This window comes from Vombatus ursinus, unplaced genomic scaffold (genome assembly GCF_900497805.2).
Source record: "Vombatus ursinus unplaced genomic scaffold, bare-nosed wombat genome assembly UNPS02014812.1, whole genome shotgun sequence".
Classification (NCBI taxonomy): Eukaryota; Metazoa; Chordata; class Mammalia; order Diprotodontia; family Vombatidae; genus Vombatus; species Vombatus ursinus.
Window position 1 is genome coordinate 29,976,181 of NW_020954590.1, and position 22,842 is coordinate 29,999,022.

General features: G+C 37.8%; 1 protein-coding gene across 1 annotated transcript in view; it reads left to right on the forward strand.

Moving 5' to 3' along the window:
* The first annotated feature begins 13,753 nt into the window (after nucleotides 1–13,753).
* The window catches only part of LOC114054153 (charged multivesicular body protein 4c), a 32,229-nt gene continuing 23,140 nt past the window's right edge, over nucleotides 13,754–22,842 (forward strand). The window contains exon 1 of the mRNA XM_027877300.1: nucleotides 13,754–14,086. Coding sequence (XP_027733101.1) covers nucleotides 13,897–14,086 — 190 coding nt within the window. The 5' untranslated portion in view covers nucleotides 13,754–13,896. The remainder of the gene's footprint in view (nucleotides 14,087–22,842) is intronic.

Consider the following 22,842-nt stretch of genomic DNA (forward strand, 5'->3'; position numbering starts at 1 on the left):
TAAGAGTTTGGGGTACATGGCCCCAGTGACCTTCAATGGGATGTAGTGATGAGGTGGAACACCAAGGCTGGGGATCTTGCAGGATGATGAGGTACTGAGGGGCAAAGAACAGAGCAACTATGATACATGTTCTAGGAAAGAGACAGACCCTTCAAAAGCAGACTGGAACCCCAGAAAGGAGGCACCAACGCTCTTGATTATTCATATTTTCTATTGGCTGTTTCTCCTTCATCCAGAACTAGAGTTTTAACCAATTCGTCATCAAACCTCAAATAATAAGAATAAGGATAGGATGAAAGGTGAGGATCAGAAACATCCTGCACATCAGGTCGGAAAAATTAAAGGGTGTTCAAGTTTAAGGTCCTCTGTGGTATTTCTGAAAATGATCATGAAGATCTCTTCTGATTTTAATTCATATGACCCTTCTTTAAATCTTGTGTAGGCTAAACATCTTCAGTTCTTTCAAATGGTTTTTTGTACCCTCACCATAATCCTCGTCCTCTTTATATTTTGTCTCATCTCTGACACATATTGGCTATTCAACCTTAGGCCACTCATTTAAGCTCTTAGTGCAGGAGACAACTCTTAAGACTTCCCATGCAGGGAAGAGGTTGACCTGCATGGTAGACAGGATTTCCTCATTTGGAAGTTCCCTTGAAATCACAGTTTCGGTCCCTGTCCTTACCCCCCTGTACACACCCAAGCATATCAAAACTCTTCCTAAAATGTGGCACCTTAAGTTAAACACAAAACCCAAGGCAGATGTGGTCTGACTAGGGCAGAATACAGCAGGACTGTGACCTCTCAATCTGGACATTAGATATTAATGTAGAAGCCTAAGATGATCATTTTGGCCCTACCACTTCACAGAATTAATTCTTATGAGCTTTCATTTCACTAAAGCCCTGTGGTCACATGACTGCTGTCTAGCTACATCTCAATTCTATAGTTGTATACTTGATTTTTTAAGCCTGTGTGGGCCTTTGCATTTATCCCCATAACTCTTCATCCTTTTAGAGTTATCTCATAATCCAAGCCTGCTTTAGATGCTGATTTTATAATTTAAGCTATTCAAATAAATCAGTAAAAATGTTTTTTACTATATTTGACCCTTTTTTGGTGGGTAAAATGTCACGGATGAGTAGGACATACGGGATTGTTTCTTGCTTTGTGCCTTTCACTGTATTTCAATTTCCAATTCAATTAGACCAAAGGTATAAAGAAACCCTAAGAGGCACAGTGGGTAGAACACTGGGCCTAGAGTCAGAAAGACCAGAGCTCAAATATGACCTCAGAAACTTACTTGCTGTGTGACCCAGGGCAAACCACTTGGGTGTGTTTGCCAAGAAAACTTTTTGAACAGTTGATCCACAGGGTCACAAAGAGCTGGACATGATTGAATGACTGAACAACAACAACATAAAGAAATCAAGCTAGGGTATCTAACAGGATGTTTAGTAAATGGAACCATAGCCAGTGCTAAGTTTGTCAACCAAATGAAATTATAAAAAATCACCATTTTTTGGTAACGAAATACTTGTTAATTTATAGATTGATCTGATCTAACCAAAACAACAACAAGGACAAAAATCCCCACTATAGCAGACCCAACCAGTGGTCATCTAGCCTTTGAAGACCTCCAGTAAGGGGGAACCAGCTACATCATAAGTTCTATTTTTGGATATATCTAATTGTTAGGAAGTTTTTCCTTACATTAAACCTAAATTTACTTCTTTCAAATTTATTCTAATTGCTTCTAGGTCCGCTCTCTGAGGCCAAACAGAACAAATCTAGTATCTCACACGACAAGCTTTCAAATACTTTTCATTTCCCTCCTTCCCTTCAGGCCTCCCTTCTCTAAGTTATACTCTCCTAGTTCCTTTCCAACTAATTCTTGTAAGGAATGGAGTAGAGGATCTTTACCATCCTCCTTGTCCTCCTCTAGACACTCTACAGTTTATCGTTGTTCTTTCTAAAATGTGGTGACCAGAACTGAAAATAATTAGCCAGATGTGGTCTAAGTACAAGTACAGCAAGATTATCACCTGCTTCTTCCCTTGGTGCCTTAGTAGATGGTCTTTATGAGCTTCTGTTAATCAATCAGTCAATCAGTAAACATTTATTAAGTGCCATCTAAGTGGTAAGTGATGGGGATACAAAAGAGGCAAAAGAGTTCTGCCCTCAAGGAGCTTAGAATCTAATGGGGGAGAGAAAATGCAAACAAATATATACAAAGCAAGCTACATATAAGATAAATAGGAAATGATTAAAAAGGTAGGCACCAGAAATAAGAAAGTTTGGGGAAGGCTTCCAGTAACAGATAGGATTTTAGTTGAGACTTAAAGCCAGGGAAGTCAGTAGTCAGGAGGGGGAGCATTCCAAGTATGGAAGACAGCCAGAGAAAATACCAGGAGCTAAGACATAGAATGTCTTGTTCGTGGAACAACAAGGAGGCAGGCCCCTGTCACTGAATCAAAGAGTATGTGGTAGGGAATAAAGTGTAACCAGACTGAAAAGAGAGAGGTTAGGTTAGAGGGGGTTAGGTTATAAAGAGCCAAACTGAGCATTTTGTATTTGATTCTGGAAACAATAGGGAGCCATTGGAGTTTATTGAGTAGAGAAGTGACATGATCAGATCTGTGCTTTAGGTAAAAAACAAACAAACAAACAAGCAAAAAATACTTGGTGATGTACCTTTTGGAGATGAGCCTCTCTGAATTTAATTAGGCTGGTCCATACATAAAAGACCTTTGTCTATCACCAAGAGTTGGGAGTCTTTTAAAGACTGTGCTTCTTTGATAAAATCTGCAAGAACCCTGAGTCACCTCCACTTCCAAATGAAGAATGATAAAAGGATAAGACTTTAGAGGAGGGATACCAACTGATATCACATAATTGTAAAATCCAGTGACCTTCCCAGACTCGATGCAAGGTACTGTATCAGGGTCCAGTTGCTATTGGTCTCTCTGGGATTTAGTAGTTCTGAAATTTTCCCTTTCCTTTATGTAATTATTCTTAGTTTGCAAAATTTCCTGGATACTAGTGTTCAATAGATATGGCTGAATCAATGAACATCTTCCAGTTAGTCGTTTAATCTAGGAATATTCTGTCTTCTTGTAAGGGACAAAGTATCATGCTCCCACAATAAGATAACCTTTGACGTCTTACAATATCAGCAAAGAAGTTACATTGTTTTAACACATTTACAAAACCTTGAAAGGGCAAGCCAATGAGAAGGGCCCTAATCTTTTAATAGACCCCAAAGTTCTAGAGGGCCGAACCAGTTTTAACTAGTCCTAAGTAGGACAAAGGCTTTTGGATGATGAGGGATGGGGTGGGGGAGTATGTCGAGGGGATGTGGGATGGGTGGATGTGTAAGATTGTAACCTGGAAAGGAACGGACCAATCCGGGCCTGGAAAAGAGGAGTCCAGGTGTTCTAGCAGTATAAAACTTTTTCTGGCTTCTGTAATCGTCCCAATCTCTTCTGAGAGGTTTGCCCAGTTCTCTCACAAGAACCATAAATAAACGATTCTTCACTCACTCCGAGCTTAGTTTTGTTTTTAACCAGAAGGTTTTGTTTCTCTAAGGCCTTATTTTTAACATTCTGATCATAATTACTAAATCATGATTTTTTTTTTAACCAAAGTCAATCATAAAAATATCCTAACCTGTTTTGGTACCTTTGGTGGTAATGCTAAAGCACAACATCATAATTGTGATTTTTAGATTCTAAATTGGTTCAGTAACACCAATTATAGAAATTTCAGTGAAATTGAGATAATGGCAGGTATTATATGTAGCACATTTACAGACTTTACATATCTCTGATTTCAAAATTGGTGCTAAATGAAGTGTTGGGAAATATAGATAAAACAAGAAATACCAATTGTGTAGCTGAGTCTATTTACTATTCTATCTCATGAGATTGTTTTTTTTTTTAATGGAAGAGCAAGATAAACTAATAAACATTTATAGAACATATTTTTTAAAAGGACAGAGAATACTCTATTTCATAAGATAATTAGTGCGAATCGCTCATCTCTTAAGGTGAAAATACTTTGTTTTCCTGATTAAATTTTCCAAAACTTTAAAGTTCATACCATGACTTGAATTGCAGTGAAGGAGGCTACAGTTGTAATCATTTAATGGTTTCTGATGGCCTCCAAAGTTTTGAGGTTACTCAAAAAGATTTAAAAGAGGGCATTAGGGTGGCTAGGGTGTGGAGGAAACAGATTCAGGTTACTCTAGGTGATTTCAACTGAGTGATCCAATTAAATAACTCTCCCTTCTTGGCATTCAAGTTCACGTACAATTACTATTGGAAACTTGACAGAATAGTTTAATCCTCAAAATATGCAGCTGGCCCCACGAACTACAATAGCTGCATCCATACAATCAGGCTTTGCTAAGGGACAAGTAGTGTAAACAGTATAAAAGACCCCTGTGCCAAACTCCTAGTACTCCCCCAGCCTTGATGTAACCCCATCTTACTTGAGTAACTCTGTTGGGGTCCAAGATGCATGTGTCTTTTGTGAGGCTAAAGGCACTGGGAGGTTGCCTATCAACCAGACTCTGAAAAGCTGCTATGAAAACATCTATACAAAAAGCATCCTTGATTTAATTATGCATCTTTGTTCTAATAAATGTAGCTCTAGAAAGAAAAAGTGCCAAGTCTAATTCGTTTTGTATTCCGAAAAGAGCATAGCACACAGGTTGATGGATGAAATGATAGTGCTATATAACAAAGAGATCCATCCCAAGACTTCATGAACATATGTCAGTGATTTAGTTGCAGTCCATGGGGACACTATGTTGATATCTCTATCACTAGAGACATTGCTTTCATTTCTAAGCTCAGTGTTCTAGGCAAGAAAGAGTAGAGGATCTATCCTCTTGGTGGGAACTTAATTCCCATACTAGTCTGGGTGGAAGTCATTCATATAGAGAACGAATGGAGAGCAACTTAGCTTCTCTCTATACAGTGTCTTTACCTATATAGTTACTTGAGTAATTCAAGTAAATCAAGCCAATATGGCTGTTTCTCATAGAGTTCCATGTATGACTTGGCGCACATCCTTTAACCACTCTGGGCTTCAGTTTCTTCAGTTATAAAATGGAGCTAACCTACATGACCTCTCAGGTACCTTCTAACTTAAGCTTCCATAAATGAGGCCACTTGAGCCCTGGGCAGCCAAAAGTCTAGTCCTCTGCACAAGAGGCAAATAAAAAGAGTCATTTTTTGGACAAGCTGAGGAAAGCAATCAGAAGCTGAGCTTGTGAAAGTTGAGGGAAGCCATCAGATTAGAATATGGGTGTCTCGATTAAAAACAATCTTTTCCTTCATCCTGCTGCCATCTTCAGTTCTCATCCCACATTCCCCCCTTCCCTTTTGAAGTAAAAGATTTTGCTGGAATGGAAGTCAGACAACTTTGTTAAAATTCTAGGTCTGCCATTTTTTTTAGCTGTGTGATACTGGGCAAGTTACATAGTCTTTCTGGGCCCCAGTTTCTTCATTTATAAAAAGAGTTGTAATAGATGACCTGCACTATCCTTTCCAGCTCTATATCTGTCAAAATCCTATAGTAGTCTAAACTCCGCCTCTATTTCCTCACCATTCGCTTATTCCTCAACCTTTTGTAACTTGACTTCTATTTCTATCACTACTAAACTACTGTGTTCAAGGTCACTAATGACCTTAATTTCCAAATCCTGATGGGTTCTTCTAAATTCCTCTTCTCCTTGACCTCTCTGCAGCAGCATTTGTCACCATCCCTTAGCAACTGTGACATTGCTTTACCCCTACCTTTCCAACTTACCTGTCTTAATCTTCCTTAATATTTCCTATTCTATTAGTGTAGGTGGTCTCTTCTCTCTCTTCTCTGTGCTGTGGCACCCTTAACCACTCCCACTGCTAAAAGTATGATTTTTATGCAGAAGGCTATCTAGTCCAACCCCTTCATTTTATAGATAAATAAACTGAGGCATAAAGAGGTTCAGTGGCTTGTTCAAGGACATACAGATAGTAAGTAGGAGAGCTGGGATTTGAACTCAGGCCCCGATTTTCAAGAGGCAGCTAAGTGATACAGTGGATAGATCCCTGGACTTGGAGTCAGGAAGACCTGAATTCAGATCTGGCCTCAAACACCTACTAGCTGTGTAACCTTGGGCAAGTCACTTGACTTCTGCTTGCCTCAGTTTTTTCAGCTGTAATATGGGAATAATAATAGCACCTACTTCAAGGGATTGTTGTAAGGATCAATTAAATGAGATATTATTTGTAAAGTGCTTAGCATAGTACCTGACACATAGTAGGCACTTTATAAATGTTTATTCCCTTCCTTTCCTTCCCTTCTAATACATGGCTCTTTCTCTTGTAGTACTCCCTGACTCTTCTAGTTTCCCTTTTTCTGATAGTGACACCACTATCTTAACAGTCACTCAGGCTTAAAAGAGCAAAGTCATCACTATTCCTTCTTTTTCTTTCTTTCTAAATATGTTTCCAGAGTATCTCTCCTATCTTTCTCCTCCTTTCCATTCTGATTGCCATTATTGTAGTTCAGAATCTCATAACTTTTCATCTAGCTATTTTAATAGCCAGTCAGACCACATCAGAAATGTTGTATTCAGTAAGGTAGCATTTTTAAAAGAAGAATATTGAAAAGTTTAGCATAGAGAAGGAGGGGATCACAGACTTAGATTGAGTACAGTTTATAAAGCCAATCTAATCCAACTCCCCTCGATTCACATGTGAGTAAACTGAGGCCTAAATATGGTAAGTGACTTTTCCAAGAGTATAAGGGGCAATGCTGGGATTCAAATATGGGTCTGCTAATTCAAGATCCAGCACTTTTTCACTGTATCACTCAATTAAACAATCAACAAACATTTATTAAATATCTACTGTGTGCCAGATTGGAGGCAGCTAGGTGGTTCAGTGGATAGAGCACTGGAGTAAGGAAGATCTGAGTTCAAAGTTGGCCTCAGACACTTACTAGCTATGTGACCCTGGGCAAGTCACTTAACCTCTGTTTGCCTTAATCCACTGGAGAAGGAAATGGAAAACTATTCTAGTTTGTTTGCTAAGAAAACCCCATGGATGCTGTTGGAGTGCTATGGTTCATGGGGTCACGAAGAGTCAGATACAACTGAAGAACAACATGTGACAGATACTATGCTAAGCCCTGCTTTTATGTCATAGGAGGATCAGGGTATGAACAGGGGATGTTTAGCCTGGAACTGAGAATACTTAGAATGGACATGATAACTACCTACAAGTAATTGAAAGGCTCTCACATGGAAGAATTTGACTTTTTTTTCCTTGATCCCAGAGACCAGTGTAAAGAAATTGCAATTATGGTTTGTCTTGCTATGAGGAAAAGCTTCTTAACCATTAGGGTTATCCAAATAGAGAATGCAGGCAGCAAAGTGGTGTAGTGCATAGAGCGCCAGGCCTGGGGTCAGGAAGACTTATCTTCATGAATTCAAATCTGGACTCAAACACTTAATAGCCAAGTGACCTTGGAGAAGTCACTTAACCCTGTTTTCCTCAGTTCCACATCTGAAAAATGAGCTTGAGAAGGAAATGGCAAGCCACTCAGTATCTTTGCCAAAAAAATCTCAAATGGGGTCATGAAGAGACATGACTGAACAACAACAACAAAGTGACATAGAAAAGTTCTTAGCATTATTTACTCTGATAGTAGATTCTTTGACTTATTAAGCCAACATAAGGCATATAGTATATACAGAAAAAACATGATGGACACTCAGATGCATGTTAAGTATTTCTTTATTATGGGACAAAGCAATGGGTGCTTTTTTTTTCAACTTGAAAAATAATTTTAATCTGTCATACTTTATTGCTATAAAGTTATTTCCCCAAAATTGTTGTTTCTTCCCTCATTATAGTGATCAGTTATGTGAATTCCATGGATGTTTGGTTTAGACTGAAAGATATATGCCTGAAGAATGTGCCCATACATGTTTAGCTGCTTGATAAATCACTATTAGGTGACAATCCTATGGCGTGCTTAAAGAATGATTCTTCTTTACTTAGTTAGAGTTCATTTGACATTCTAAAAATGGATGCAATTTCAAAGGGCAGCATAAATGTATCAATTAGCCTGACTTCTGTTGTCTCTTATTAGATCTATAATTTTCCAATTTCCCTGCCATCTTAACTATGCTAAATCAAACCAAGAATGATCATTCTTCTAAACAATAGCTTCCTCATTAGTTGAGATCAATTGAGATTAGAAATTGAAAAATATACTGGCTGCTGAGCACTCTTTATGAAACCTTATTTGTGGTTTATACTATTGAATGAAGATTAATGGGACATTTTCAGTCTGTAAATCACTTGATTTAAAAAAAAAAGTTTATTTTCTACACCTCCATTACTGGAATAGTAATGAAATATATTTTATTTATTTGCTGACTTGCAAGTATGGCCTTTTGTCTGTTGGTGCTTACGTGTGAGAAGGCTGGAGTTGAATTTTTTTTTACTCATTTTAATTTCATAGATCTTTTTAATCTTCATTTACAATTGCTCTGCAAGTGGCAAACTTTTAATGCTCTAACTTTTATTTACCTTGGCCCTACTCTGTCTCCCACAATGATATATAAAGATATACTTGAATAACTAATACAGTTCTTTTTAAAATCTAACCTGTCCCTGAATCCATTTCTTTTTTAATGCCCTTAATAAAGTTGTCTCATAACCACTCCTGAAATATTTAATCCAACAAGTATTTATTAAGTACCTCGTTTGTGCCTACTTAGGCAGCAGTTTGGGACAAGAATAGAGACATATAGAAATAAATGATAGTCCCTGACCTCAAGGGGCTTATAATATAGTTGAGAAGACAAGATATAAAAAATATAATTTTTAAAAATATATTTTATTTATTTTTAGTTTTCAACATTCACTTTTACAAGATTTTGAGTTCTAAATTTCCCCCCACCTCCACCCTCCCCTCCTCAAGATGGCATGCAATCTGATATAGATTATAAATGTGTGATCATATTAAACATATTTCCACATTAGTCATGTTGTGAAAGAAGAATCAGAACAAAACAAAAAACCAAAAACAACAACCGAAAAAGAGAAAATAGTATGCTTCGATTTGCATTCAAACTCCATAGTTCTTTCTCTGGATGTGGATAGCATTTTCCATCATGAATCTTTTGGATTTGTCTTAGATCATTGAATTGCTCAGAAGAGCTAAGTATAACAAAGTTGGTCAGTGCATTATGTTGCTGATACTGTGTACAATATTATCCTAGTTCTGCTCACTTCACTCAGCATCAGTTCATGCAAGTCTTTCCAGGTTTTTCTGAAGTCCTCCTACTTAGCATTTTTTATGGAACAACAGTATTCTATTACATTTATATACCACAACTTAGTGCGCCATTTCCAAATCCCCTCAGTTTCCAATTCTTTGCCACCACAAAAAGAGCTGCTATAAATATTTTTGTACATGTGTGTCCTTTTCCCATTTTTATGATCTCTTTGGGATACAGTCTTAGAAGTAGTGTTGCTGGGTCACAGGGTATGCATAGTTTTATAGCTCTTTGGGCATCATTCCAAATTGTTCTCCAGAAAGGGTGGATCAGTTCACAACTTCACCAACAATGCATTAGTGTTCCAATTTTCCCATATCTTCTCCAACATTTATCATTTTCCTGTTTTGTCATGTTAGCCAATCTGATAGGTGTGATGTGGTACCTCAGAGTTGCTTTAATTTGTATTTCTCCAATCAATAGTGATTTAGAGCATTCTTTCATATGACTATGGATAGCTTTAATTTCTTCATCTGAAAACTGCCTGTTCATATCCTTTGACCAAAAAATATAACTTTTTAAGAAAGTAATTGAAGGCAGTATACTCAAATTCTAAATTAAATAAATTCTCTAGGTGTTAAGAAGGATTGAATTCAATTCTATATGCTTTTATTAAATATCTGTTATGTGTCAGTCACTCTACTAGGCCTTGGGGCTACAAAGATTATTTGTATTTGAGGCTATCCACACCCATATTGTGGTATAGAAGAAAAAGCACTGGATTTGGAATCAGAGGGTCTGGATTGAAAGCAATGACCTACTATTTACTACATATGTGAGCCTGGGAAAGTGACAACTTCTGTGGGTCCCAGTTTCCTCATCTACAAAATTAAGGGGTTGGATGAGATCCTTGTTATGTTTCCTTATGATTCTTACCTCACTAATCCAATGTTAAAAATGCATAAATCCAACAACATATTTAGTTATAAAAACATTTATGAAGTGTTATACAAAACACAATGCTGGACAATGGGATTCAAGATAGATACCCCCCAAAATCTCAAAGGGCTTACAATCCAAATGGGATAAAGTCACATTAATAAATGTGATGTAAAGGAGAGTAATATAAATGCAAAAAGAGTGATACAGGGTAAATGTTCTGAAAATTTTAAGAAGCACGATTAATGGAAGAAGGAAGAGCAGAAAAGGTAATGGAATAAAGACCAGTTTGACTGAGATGTAGAATATATAAAAGGGAATGTAAAATAAAACTGTAAATGTAAGTTGAAGGCAAATTGTAGAAAGCCTTAAATGCCAGGATCTAGAAATTATACTTTCTCCAATTAATCCCATTGCCTGGTAATGAGAAACCAATTAAAGTTTTTGCTTAGTGGAGTGATATGATCAGAAAAATGTGTTAGTGAGATTTCTTAAATGTCAGTGTGGAGGATGGATTGGAGATAGTAAATAGAATGGAGTGAGAAAGAGTACTTAGCAGGCTATTACAGTAGACTAGATAAGAATAGATAAAAGCCTAAAATGGTTGCAATGGGAGTGTAGAGAAGAGTACAGATGCAAGAAATATTGAAGAGGTTTAATCAATAGAACTTGGGAACTGATTAAATATGGCTCCTATAAGTTCCAAGGCAGCATAGTGCTTAGTTCTAAATATTTGTTGGTCTGACTTGTTGACTTATCCCACTCTAAATCACTTTTATGAGTCATATCCTCAGAGCTTGGCTATTATCTCCCACCTGGGGTTCTAGGCACACCCTCTGAAGGTAAATGGGGTGACTTTCTCTAATGACACTGACTTGAGCCCCTTTTGGTGTCTTCCCTCCAATGTTATCCACTGAGAATCATTTTAACTAACTAGTTTTAATTAGCTTTTAGGGAGAGGTATTTACCAAGGTTGTATAGTTATAACAGTTAATACGAAATGTCCCCCCAAAAATGAGTGACATATTCTTCCACAAATACTCTCGGAGTCCAGGGGAAAGTGAGCTTAAGCTTAGAGTGCACAGTAGGGTAACTCATAGCTCCTGGTTGCTGTAAATTCTTCTCTCTCATTTGTGGGGTGTTTAAGAAGGTTCCCTCAAACATGGTGAATCTATATCCATCTGTCCTTGGTTCCTAATGTAGACACTACCCTTAGTTGATCTGGAATTCTACTAGGCTATCAATGAAAAAATAGGAAGTCCCAAATCTTTCAGACCTTTCAAGGCTTACAAGGTACATCCTGGGCCAAAGTGGGTGGAATGGGAAGGATACCTGCACAAGGAAGCCACATGCTCCAGTTTCTAAAAATTTACCCCAATCTACTAGATTGATAATTTGTAGATGATCCCTGGGATGTGGCCAACTTTTCTTAGTCTATCTGAACATGTTTTCTTGTGCAACTTCATTTTCATTTGAAGGTCTTCTGTTTTTAGCATGTAGTTTAAGGTCTCTGTCAATGATTGACGTACGTTCTCTCCTATTTAAGGTATCAAGGCTAAAATGTGAAGAGTGGTTTTGACACCACTCTTCCACATGTAGCGAAGTATAGTGAAGAGTCAAAAATGGTTCTGAGGATATGAGCCTGGGTGACTGGGAACATGAATGTTCTCAACAGAAATGGAGATGTTGATCAGAGAAATGGTGGGGGATGAGCAGTGAGGAAGTACTGAGTTCAGTTTCGGAAATGTTGCATTTGAAGTTCTGGCAGGACATTCATTCCTGGTAGTTGTAATTGTTTCATAGTCAACACAGTATACTGGATAAAGCATCAGAGAGAGAAGACCGAGGTTTGAGGAGGCCCCAGGAAGAGGAGTCCAGTGGACAGAGCACTTATTTGAGAGTCAGAGGCTTTGATATCTGATATTTGCTATCTATGTGACCTTGGGCAAATCACTTAACCTTCCAGGGCCTCAGTTACCTTATCTTAAAAATGCAGAAGTTGTAGTAAATGGCCTTTCAGGCTCATTTCTGTGTTAAATGTATGATTCTATGAATCTCGGATCATATACTGTTTAGTTCTGTGACAATGGACAAGTCACTTAACTTTTCTAAGACCATTTTCTTGTCATATGATGTCATTTCCTTGTTAATAATGTCAATTTACCTTTCATGTTAGCAAACATTGCTTGTGGCTCTGATGATGGGAATCAGATAGTAAGAGCAAAATAACAATTCTCTTGGGGCAGCTAGGTGGCGCAGTGGATAGAGCACTGGCTCTGAAGTCAGGAGGACCTGAGTTCAACTGTGGCCTCAGACCTGACACTTACTAGCTGTGTGACCCTGGGCAAGTCACTTAACCCCAACTGCCTAAGGGGGGGGAAATTGGCACTAAAAAGATAAGTTTAAAAAAAAATAACAATCCTCTCTTACTAGGATTTTCTATCCTTTCTTAATACTTGTATGTATATGATAGATGGAAAATAGACCCAACTTCAGCTAGCAAAACAATTGCAGCCTTTTTTAGATAGGATTACATAGAAAGTTTAAGAATCCTTATGAATCCAACTAAACATTTCCCAAAGTCCTTCCACTAGGAAAAGAGATTGCCATACCATTCCAAATCCATGTTGGTAAAGATTATCTTACAGAACCTATTCACTCTATACATACAGAGTAAGCCACTTTCACACACACACACACACACACACACACACACACACACACACACACACCTGAGCTTTCATAAATACACAAAAACACCTGCATCTGTTTACATAGGTGGGATCATAGGTAAGGTGTTAGAAGCACCTCAGAAGCTATCTGGTCAAACTCCCTCATTTTGTAGTTAAGGGAACTGAGACTCAGAAAGTTTAAGTGACTTGCCCCAGGTCACACCACAGCTGTCAGAGATGTTTTTTGAAACCAGGTCCTCTGACTCCTAATTCAGTGATCTTTGCAATATGCAGTCCGGGAGGGGTGACAGTCAGGCAGTCAATCAAGAAGCATCGATTCTTTACTGTGTGCTAAGCACTGGGGATACAAAGAAAGGGGGAGGGGGAGACCAGTTCTCTGCTCTTAAGAAGCTCACAGTCTAATGAGGGTGCAACATACAAACAGCTATGTATATACAAGCCATCCATAGTGTAAATAAGAAGTCATCTCAGAAGAAAGGCACAGCTATACATACACGCCCAAGTATCGATGGTGTATACTACATGTATACCTGAGCTGCTCTTTCGGTGCCTTCTCCATAATTCGTTCCCAGTTCCTGGGATGCTCCTCTAAGGGACGGGGCTCAGGGTCCCCAGTGTGCGGCTTCCCACCCCGCCTCTTTCGGGGTTTCTTCACCACCTGTTTTCCTCCGGAGGAACAAACGGAAGAGCCAACACTGGCTTCCAAAACTCTCCTCCCTCGCCCTTCCCACTCCTCAGCCCAGCACAGGTAGCCTGCACCGCCGGACTGCTGGGGCGGGGCTCCGGACCCGATGGTCAGGAAGTGCCTCAGAGTGTATGTCACTCCTTGCCCTGACACTTTGTTGATTTCTAGGAGCTTAGACTACACTGCCTGGCAGGGAGAGGACCTATCTTAGTCACCTGTCCTCCAGGTGCGGCCCCAGGGGGCTGCTGGGTCTCCACGCCTCCTTCGGTGCTTTGGGGGTCCCCAAAGAAGCCACCATGAGCAAGTTGGGCAAGTTTTTCAAAGGGGGAAATTCCTCCAAGGGCAAGGCCGCTCCCAGCCCCCAGGAGGCCTTGGCCCGGCTCCGGGAGACTGAGGAGATGCTGGGCAAGAAACAAGAGTACTTGGAAACCAGGATCCAGAGGGAGCTCGCCCTGGCCAAGAAGCACGGAACGCACAATAAACGAGGTAGGGCTCGTGTCCTGTCCCTCCGTGGCAGCTACCCGACCTCATTTCTGACCATCTCTTTACCTCTGAACTTCAAGCCCCAAGAGACGGGCCAGAGCTTAGGACCCAGGGTCAGAGCAAGCCACAACTTCATTTAAACCCTCTCTCTAGGTACTTCTGACTACCCTAACAGTAAAAATAATTTTCTGCCAAGGAGCTGAGGCTATGTATAATATATGCAGTTGTGTACATGCTTGTATATGTGTTGTACCATAAATGGAATTGTATACAAACATGCAACCGATGGTTGCATTTATTTTAGTGAGACCTGTACGTGCCCCTTCCATCCATCTTTCATCTTTGAGCCCTTCAGTCAACTTTTCTGTAGTTAAGATCTTATCAAGAAGGGGTGGATTTCAAATGCCTATACCTGCTTGACCTTTACAATTTATAGGGAATTCTGAAGCAATAATGTCTTAGTATGCCTATCACATTCTGAGTTCTTTGTGCTTTGCAAACCTCCATTGGACTGTTTTACTTCTTACCTGGTATCCCAAGTATCCAGCAAGTGCCTGGCACTTAGTAGGAGCTTAATAAATGCTTTGTGATAAAGGTGAATATAGAACATTGGTGTACACTAGGGATAAGTAAAAAAGGCTCACAGAGAGGTGCAAGTGATTTTTCCTTTTGCCTTTTTTCTGCAAGTAGTATGTTAATGATTGCATCTACACAAAGATGTTTTCTGTTCTGATTGAATATTTTTAAAAATGCAGTATTTTATGTGATTGATTCATAATTATACTATGACTTTTACAAAAATGTATTTCCTTTTTTTAATATAATTTTGTATCCAACACTGTAGAAAACTACATAAACTAAACTGTTTATAAAGGGCAGGAACAGTGACTTTTATGATTCTTTATGTAAATACTGATTTTTAAAACTTCTTTAATTTTTTATGCTTCTTAAGATGTGGCAAACTAGCACAGAAAAAAATAAATTATTTGACCCATATACTAACATAACTTTATATATTGAGACAGCTAGAACTACTAGATTCCTGTTCTTTGGCACTGGCCGGGCTGGAAATAGAGCTGGTGATATATAATTCTGTTTTCACCATCAGACTGTTAATGTTTGCATCCCCATGCTTGCATCCCTTAGTCATATACAAGTGTTGTTGTTGTTGGAGGTGGGGGGGGGGAGAGAACAAGTTTTTTCCCACAGAACCAGAACTGGAAACACTGTACCTTCTCATTGGAATTTGCTAATCACACCAGAAGTTTCTGTGTAACTATTACCCAGTCCTGTACAGCAATTAGAACTGGAATATGCACTAAGGGCAAACTTCATTTTTTCCATGATACGCTATTTTCATGCTCTCATACTGTCACAATATTATGGTACGTATCTAGCACTTGTAATGTTGGCTTCTATTTTATTTTTGTGTATGAAAATATTTACTGGAAGACATTAAGGCAGTAAATTCAAAAGGATAAGTTCAATCTTAGCTTACTGGGAAAAAACCCACAATACATCAGTATTAACTGATGATGACTATCTCAAGGATTACTGCTTTACTCTGCATTCTCTTGGTGCTTATATACGGTTTGTATGTATTACTATCTTAATATTAATAATTAATACCTTTATTAATATGTTGTTCAGTCATGTCTTACTTTTTATGACCCCATTTGGTGTTTTCTTGGCAAAGATATTGGAGTGGTTTGCCATTTCCTTCCCAAGTTCCTTTTACAGATGAGGAAACTGAGACAAACAGAGTTGAGTGACTTGCCCAGGGTCAGATAGCTAGAAAACATCTGAAGGCCAGATTTGAACTCAGGAAGATGAGTCTTCCTGACTCCAGGTCTGGCACTTTGTCTACTGTGCCACTTAGCTGCCCTGTATTAATACAAATGTTGCTTTCATGTGTTCCTAAAATCCCCTAGTCTCCCCTTTCCCATACTATACACACATTGTCTGTCTCTTTACAGGTCTCTGACCACCTGAATTATTGAAAAGCAATCTCTTGGATTTTAAGACCTTCAAAAGCAAAGACTGTGGCTTTTGAGACCATTTCTAGTGCTTGCTGCATAATAGGTGCTCTTCTCTTTTTCGAATACTCCAAATTCTTTCAACTAGTCTTTATATGACATAAATTCCAGAATTGTCACCATCCTGTCCATTTTTCCTGGACATTTTCTCTCTTAAAGTATTACTCTTAGAAGTAGGCAGAATATTCACATGCAAAATGACAAATGCAAAGTATGGTGAGATACATATATGTATTTATACACATATATGTATATATTCATATATCCTAAAATTATTATTCTTTATTTGATATTTACCAAAATTTTCTTTTGCTTCTTCAAGTGGTAAGTTGTAGGCTTACTCTTTAAAGACAAAATTTAGAAAAAACTCATCCTAGTCTTCTCCAGTTGTCATAGGATCATAGCTCTAGAGCTGAAAGAGACCTCACAGGCCATCTAGTTCATCCCTCATTTTATGGAGGAGAAAACAGGGTCTGGGAGATTAAGTGATTTGAGTAAGGTCACACAGAGAATAAGCATCACAAGTAGAATTTGAATCCAGGTCCTCTAACCCAGCACTCTTTTCATTGTACAACACTGCCTCCAGTGCCCCATATCCATGCTAACAATGCATCTGCAAACATCCTTCATAGCAACATCCTCAAATCAGGGGACCTTTAACTGCATGTGTTAGTATGACTAGCAAGGGGTTGACTTTGCAAGACAGTCTACTAAAATGAGATGATAAGGGAAGAAAGGGATCATTGGGAATAGCTAAAAGGCATTCTTTATTACAGAAGCTGAAATCCAAGGAGACACTTGAATTCAGTGTCTATTGGAATATAGAAAGATCTGGCTTGGAGTACGCTTATTACCAGGTCAAAATATGGAAATGATTGTTGATCATGACTAATTTTTTTTTGTCAGCAATAAATGTTCACATATAAAGCAACAGTTGTGATCATCAGCATCATTAAAAGGGCAATTACGTGTAATTTTCATTTAATCAACTAGCTGCCTTATGCTCTACTGTTGTGTTCAAAAGATTGCTGAATGTGAAAAAGGATGAGTTGGAATAAGATTTATGAATCTTTTTTTTTTTTTTGGTTGGGCAATGGGGTTAAGTGACTTGCCCAGGGTCACACAGTTAGTAAGTGTTATGTGTCTGAGGCTGGATTTGAACTGAGGTCCTCCTGAATCCAAGACTGGTGCTCTATCCACTGTGCCACCTAGCTGCCCAAGATTTTTATGAATTTTTTCAAGAATTTTAGGTGGTCAGAGATTTCGTTAGTGTTGCTTCCTGAGATGACACTGAAAAAAGTGTCATTTTCATCTAGTGCCTTTCATCTAGTACAGCTATTTTGTGGCAGTGGCAAGCTTCTGGTATTAAATAATCTTCTGCTTCTTCTGGATATTGTCATTTGAAATGTCAGTGACAGCAGCATGCGCTCTGTTATCTTTTGTACAGTGGGTGTGAACATGCTCCCTTATAAGGCATATCTTTGAGTACTTAGAAATAGACTTGGAAACGTAGACTCTTCAAAGTCACACAGCAGTGTCTGACTTCCGAAAACAGCAATCCGCTTGACCACACAATGCCTTCCTCTAGCAACAGGGAATATTCCATTACTGGACATCAATGTCAGGCAGTTCTTTATGATGAATAGCTAAAATTTGCCTCTCTCTACCATCCACCCATTATCGAATCTAGTTTTGCTTTCTGGGACTGAGCAGACTAATTCCTCTAGACATAATAGCTTTTCAAGTATTTAGTATTCCTAGGATCATAGAGCTGGAGCTGGAAGGAATTTCAGAGGCTAACCAACCCCCTCATTTTATAGACGAGGAAACTGAAACCCAGTGATGTTAAATAACTTGCCCATGGGCACACAGGTTGTAATTCAGTCAGTCAAAAAGCATTTATTAAGGGCTTACTATGTGCCAGGCACTCTGGGTAGTACTGAGAAGATAAAGAAAGGCAAAAAAGGCAAGTTGAGAGGGAGGATTTGTACCCAGTTTCCCTAATTTCAGAAAGAGTGCTGTTTTGTGTCAGTAATAATATTAATAGCAATAATATTTGAAAGCAGGCAGCTGGGTGACGCAGTGGTATAGAGCATGGAACCTGGAGTCAGGAAGACCTGAGTTCTAAATTGGACACTTACTACCTTTATGACCCTGAGCAAGTTACTTAACCTTTGTTTGTTTCAGTTTCCTTATCTGTAAAATGGGGATAATAATAGCACCTATGTCTCAGGATTGTTGTGAAGATCAAATGAGATAATAATTATAAAACACTTAGCACAGTGCCTATATATGTGCTATATAAATGTTAGCTATTATCATCATCATTATTATTATTATTATAGTAACTGTATGGGGCTTTCCTTATCACACTTGTGAAGTAGGTACTATAAATATGATATTCCCCATTTTAAAGATTAATTTGAACTCAGTTATCTCTTGATTCAGAGTCTGGTATGCTTTCCACCATGTGGTGAGTATTTCCTCACGATCTGCCTAAATCTCTTTTTCAAATACCCCTTCTCCTGAAAAAAGTTTTTTCAACTGGTCTCCATAGGACATAAGCCCAATAACTTTCCCTATCCTAGCCATTTTTATGTTGTCATTCTCCTTCTTAAAGCATGAATCCCAGAACTGGCCAGAATATTCCACAGGTGGTGTTAAAAGTACAAAGTACAATGGATTGTTTCCCTTCATATGGACGTGGTATTTATATTTATGTATCCCCAAATTAATTTTTTGGCTGTTATATAATAATAATTCCTCTATGAAAATCCCACTATAATGCATCATCAGGCATAGAGGTGACCTTAGCTTCTTGAAAGTTATGCCAGCAGAACACATGCTCTCACAAATTCTTCCAAAGCTATAAGGTTTTGAATACAAGTCTAGTGATATGTGAGTCTAGATAAGCATAGAGAGGTTTATCACCAAAAGCTGATGGGTAGACGGAAGCTGATGATTTTTTGGCCACAATAACCCAAAAAATTGACAGAAAAGCATAAAACTATCCTCAATCCTATGCAACCTTCTTTTGTTTCCATAGTGAAGCTAGTGTGATATCAGAAAAGGGGATTGAGATTGCTAAGACCAAATAGTTTTTAGAACATCTGTGAACATTAATTTAACTGTTGATAATCTTAATATGCCATCTTTGTACAATGATCAGTGAGTTGCTTCATGATTGGAGGAACCAATCATCTTAACTTTCTTATTGTAAATATGACAGTAAGACATAAAAAGTTTGCTTGTTTTCATCATATATACCAAGGCAATAAGAAATAGATTCATAGAATATTAAAACAGAAAGGCATTTAAGGATGATTTAGTTTAACGTCATCATTTTATAGATGAGAAAATTGATATTCAGGGAAGTTAAGAGATTTGTCAAAAGTCACACAGGTAGCCAAAAGTCAAACCAGATCTCGGTTTCCAAATCTAGAGTCCTATTATACTATACTGTTCCATTTCATGGGAAACACTTTGCCGTTTCACTGCTCACAACTGTAACATCAATGTGAAAATAATAGTATCTTATGTACAAACATCTCCTGAATGACATCAAGATGTAGGGGAATTCTATGAGAAATCTGACAAATTCTCCAAACTAATTCAGAGACCTAGATACTCAGTGATTCCAATGCAGATTGGCCCAGGGAAGAGTAGTGAAATCTACTTTGGGAAATACCATTTTGAAACAACAAGTGAAAAAGGATAAAGGTAAAAACTACTCAGAAACCTCACATCTTTCCATCATGAATATTTTCTGCTAGAAGAGAGAAAAAAGGTTCTGGACACAATAACAGAAAAATCAGCTAATTTTAACAGAAAGGATATGGCTGGTTATAGAGATGAAATGGTTATTTCTGAATCAGTTGTCTATACATTCAGGTCATTAACTAGTTAGAACAAAGGACAAATTAAATACAGATTAGAAAAAAAGATAAAGATGAGAGGACACTACACTTGTTTAAACAAACTGTCAATTCTAAGAAATGAAAAATGGCCATTTTTTTTTTTAGAGATAATAAGCCTATGCAAAATAGTTGCTACCAGGAGGCCTTAAAGATCACAGAAGGTGCCTCAGCTAGCAAGCATTTAATCGAAATTATTAATTCATTCAACAAACATTTATCAGGCACTTGCTACGCGGAGAATCCAGTACTAGACACTGGAAAAGGTATGAAATTTAGTTAAAATGGAATTTTTGCCTTCTTTGGGGAAGAGAGTGGTAGTGGTGGTGATAAGATAGATATATAGAATTACATCATAAATTCATTAGAGAGTTTTGAAATAAAATGTTATGTTATGTCTAAGAGGAAAGGTTGTTAAGACTGTGGGGATCATGGAGTACTTGACATTTGAATTAGGCTTTAAAGGATGGATAGGAATTCAGCAAAATAAACAGGAAAGGTGAGTTTTTCAAGAAGGAAGGAGGGAATGAACAAAGGCCCAGAAGTGGGAAAGCAGAGTGAATTTGGGAGGCAGCAGAGAGTGGTCCATTGTGCTTGGTAAAAAAAGGATATGGAAGGAACAATATAAGATTAAACTGCAATGGAAGATTCTTGCCAGATGTCAGGCAAAGGAATTTTATCTTTAGGCAATGGGATGATAGACAAGGGCAACACCTGTTTAGAGTACAGGCCCATTTGTAAAAAATTGTAAAATTGTAAAAAATTGAAGAATGCAAATAGCATTTCCTCACAAAACAGGAAATTAATTGAGAAAATCAGTCTACAGAGAACTTCGCGCAAGATCCAGCAAAATCAGATCCTAACAAGAATATTCATAAATGAAGGTCTAAATGTGGACAGCAATTTGCAAAATGGAACAGATCTGCCAGCATTTTTATAGTGATCTATTTTTGTTGGTAACTCTTGTGGAACCACCATTTTGGCACTCTTACATCAGAATCTGATGTGTTATAGTAGGATGTCCCGAAAGTCTTAGTACTATTTAAAACTATTAATGCTTAATAATAATCCAAATAAATAATTACAGAAAAAAATCTGTGTAAATATAGATCTTTGACTAGTTAGAGCAAAGGGCACATTAAATATCAGTTTAGAAGAAAGAATAAAGATGAGAATATACTATATTTGTTTAAACAAGTATAAACTCTGAAAAATGGAAGACAGATATTTTTTAAATGGTAACTCAGTCATCACCATTTCTTAGCAATATTAAAACTACACAAAATAGTTGCCATAATAAAAAGGACACAATGAGATGACACTTTTAAACGTAGGAAAGAATTCTCAAAGGAGAGATCCAAAGGAATTGTAAAAATAACGGGCAGTGTTTTTACCCCTTTCTCATGCAACTTAGAAGAGATAGCTATTCGAAGGATCCATGATTTTGTAGGTGTGGGCATTTCTTCTAGCAATGTAGTTTGCAAACTTTCTTTGTCTAAAGACATAGTTCTTTTGAATTGCTGTAACTGAAAAAAATAATTACTTAGTAACAAACCTTTCAGTTATAAGCTTCTCTGAATTAGCCTGGGACTCCAATGACAAATATAGAGATATATTCAAACCCTTTCCAGGTTGGTAGGAGCTGCCAGAGCTTGTATTAAATTAAACTAACATAGCTTTCAGCAATCCAGGATCATCTCCAGACTAATATGAATCGTCTGAGTACATAACTTTATCTGAAGATTTATTAAATGCTTTTTTTTTTTGACAAGGCAATCAGGGTTAAGTGACTTGCCCAAGGTCACACAGCTAGTAAGTGTCAAGTGTCTGAGGTCAGATTTGAACTCAGGTCCTCCTGACTCCAAGGCCAGAGCTCTATCCACTGCACCACCTAGCTGCCCTTTAAATGCCTTCTTAAAATGAGGCTATAGTATGTTTATGATATTCTTCCAACCTACTAGGCTATTATCAGAAAAGGAAATGAAGTTAGTTTGGTTTAACTTATTGAATTCATGCTAGCTCTTAGTGATCACCTATTTATTTTTTAAGTGTTTGTAAAATTGAGCTTACAGTATGGAATTTTCTTCTTGCCCTCTTTTTAAGTGAGATTTTTGATAGGTCAATGTGTTAGTCTATTTTTAGAAACAGAATTTGTGTGGTTTCATTCCTTTAATATTCTTTCTGATTTTGAATGGTGGTAAGTGTTCCTTCACAGATTTGGGTTAGTGTTATACATTTTAAAGTAATCAGGATTAAAACTATGGAGGCAGTTAGGTGTCACATTGGTTAGAGTGCTGGGCCAGGAGTCGGGAAGACCTGAGAACAAATCTCGCTGCAGATACTTACTAGCTATGTGGCCTTGGGCAAGTCACTTACCTTTGTTTGCCTCAGTTTCCTCTTCTGTAAAGTGGGGATCATAATAGCACCTATTTCCCAGGATTATTGTGAGAATCAAATGAAATAATATTTATAAAGCTTTCAGCGCAATACCTGGCACATAAGTGCTATAAATGTCAGCTATCATCATCATCATTATTGTTGTTATTTAAATGAGAGTAGTATGCAACAGATTGTGTTTCCTCAGACTTTTCTATACATCTTCATAGTTGTAGAAAGTTTATATGATTTTTCTATTGAGTATCTATATGTAAGTATTAATTTCATTTCAGGTGAACTGGATAACTGACATGCTTTGCATTTCAAATAAAATGTCCTTTCCGCAGATAGGAGAGCAATGTAGATATGTCCCCAATGGCATACATATATATGTGTATATATGTATATTTGTATATGTATCATTCCCCCCCCC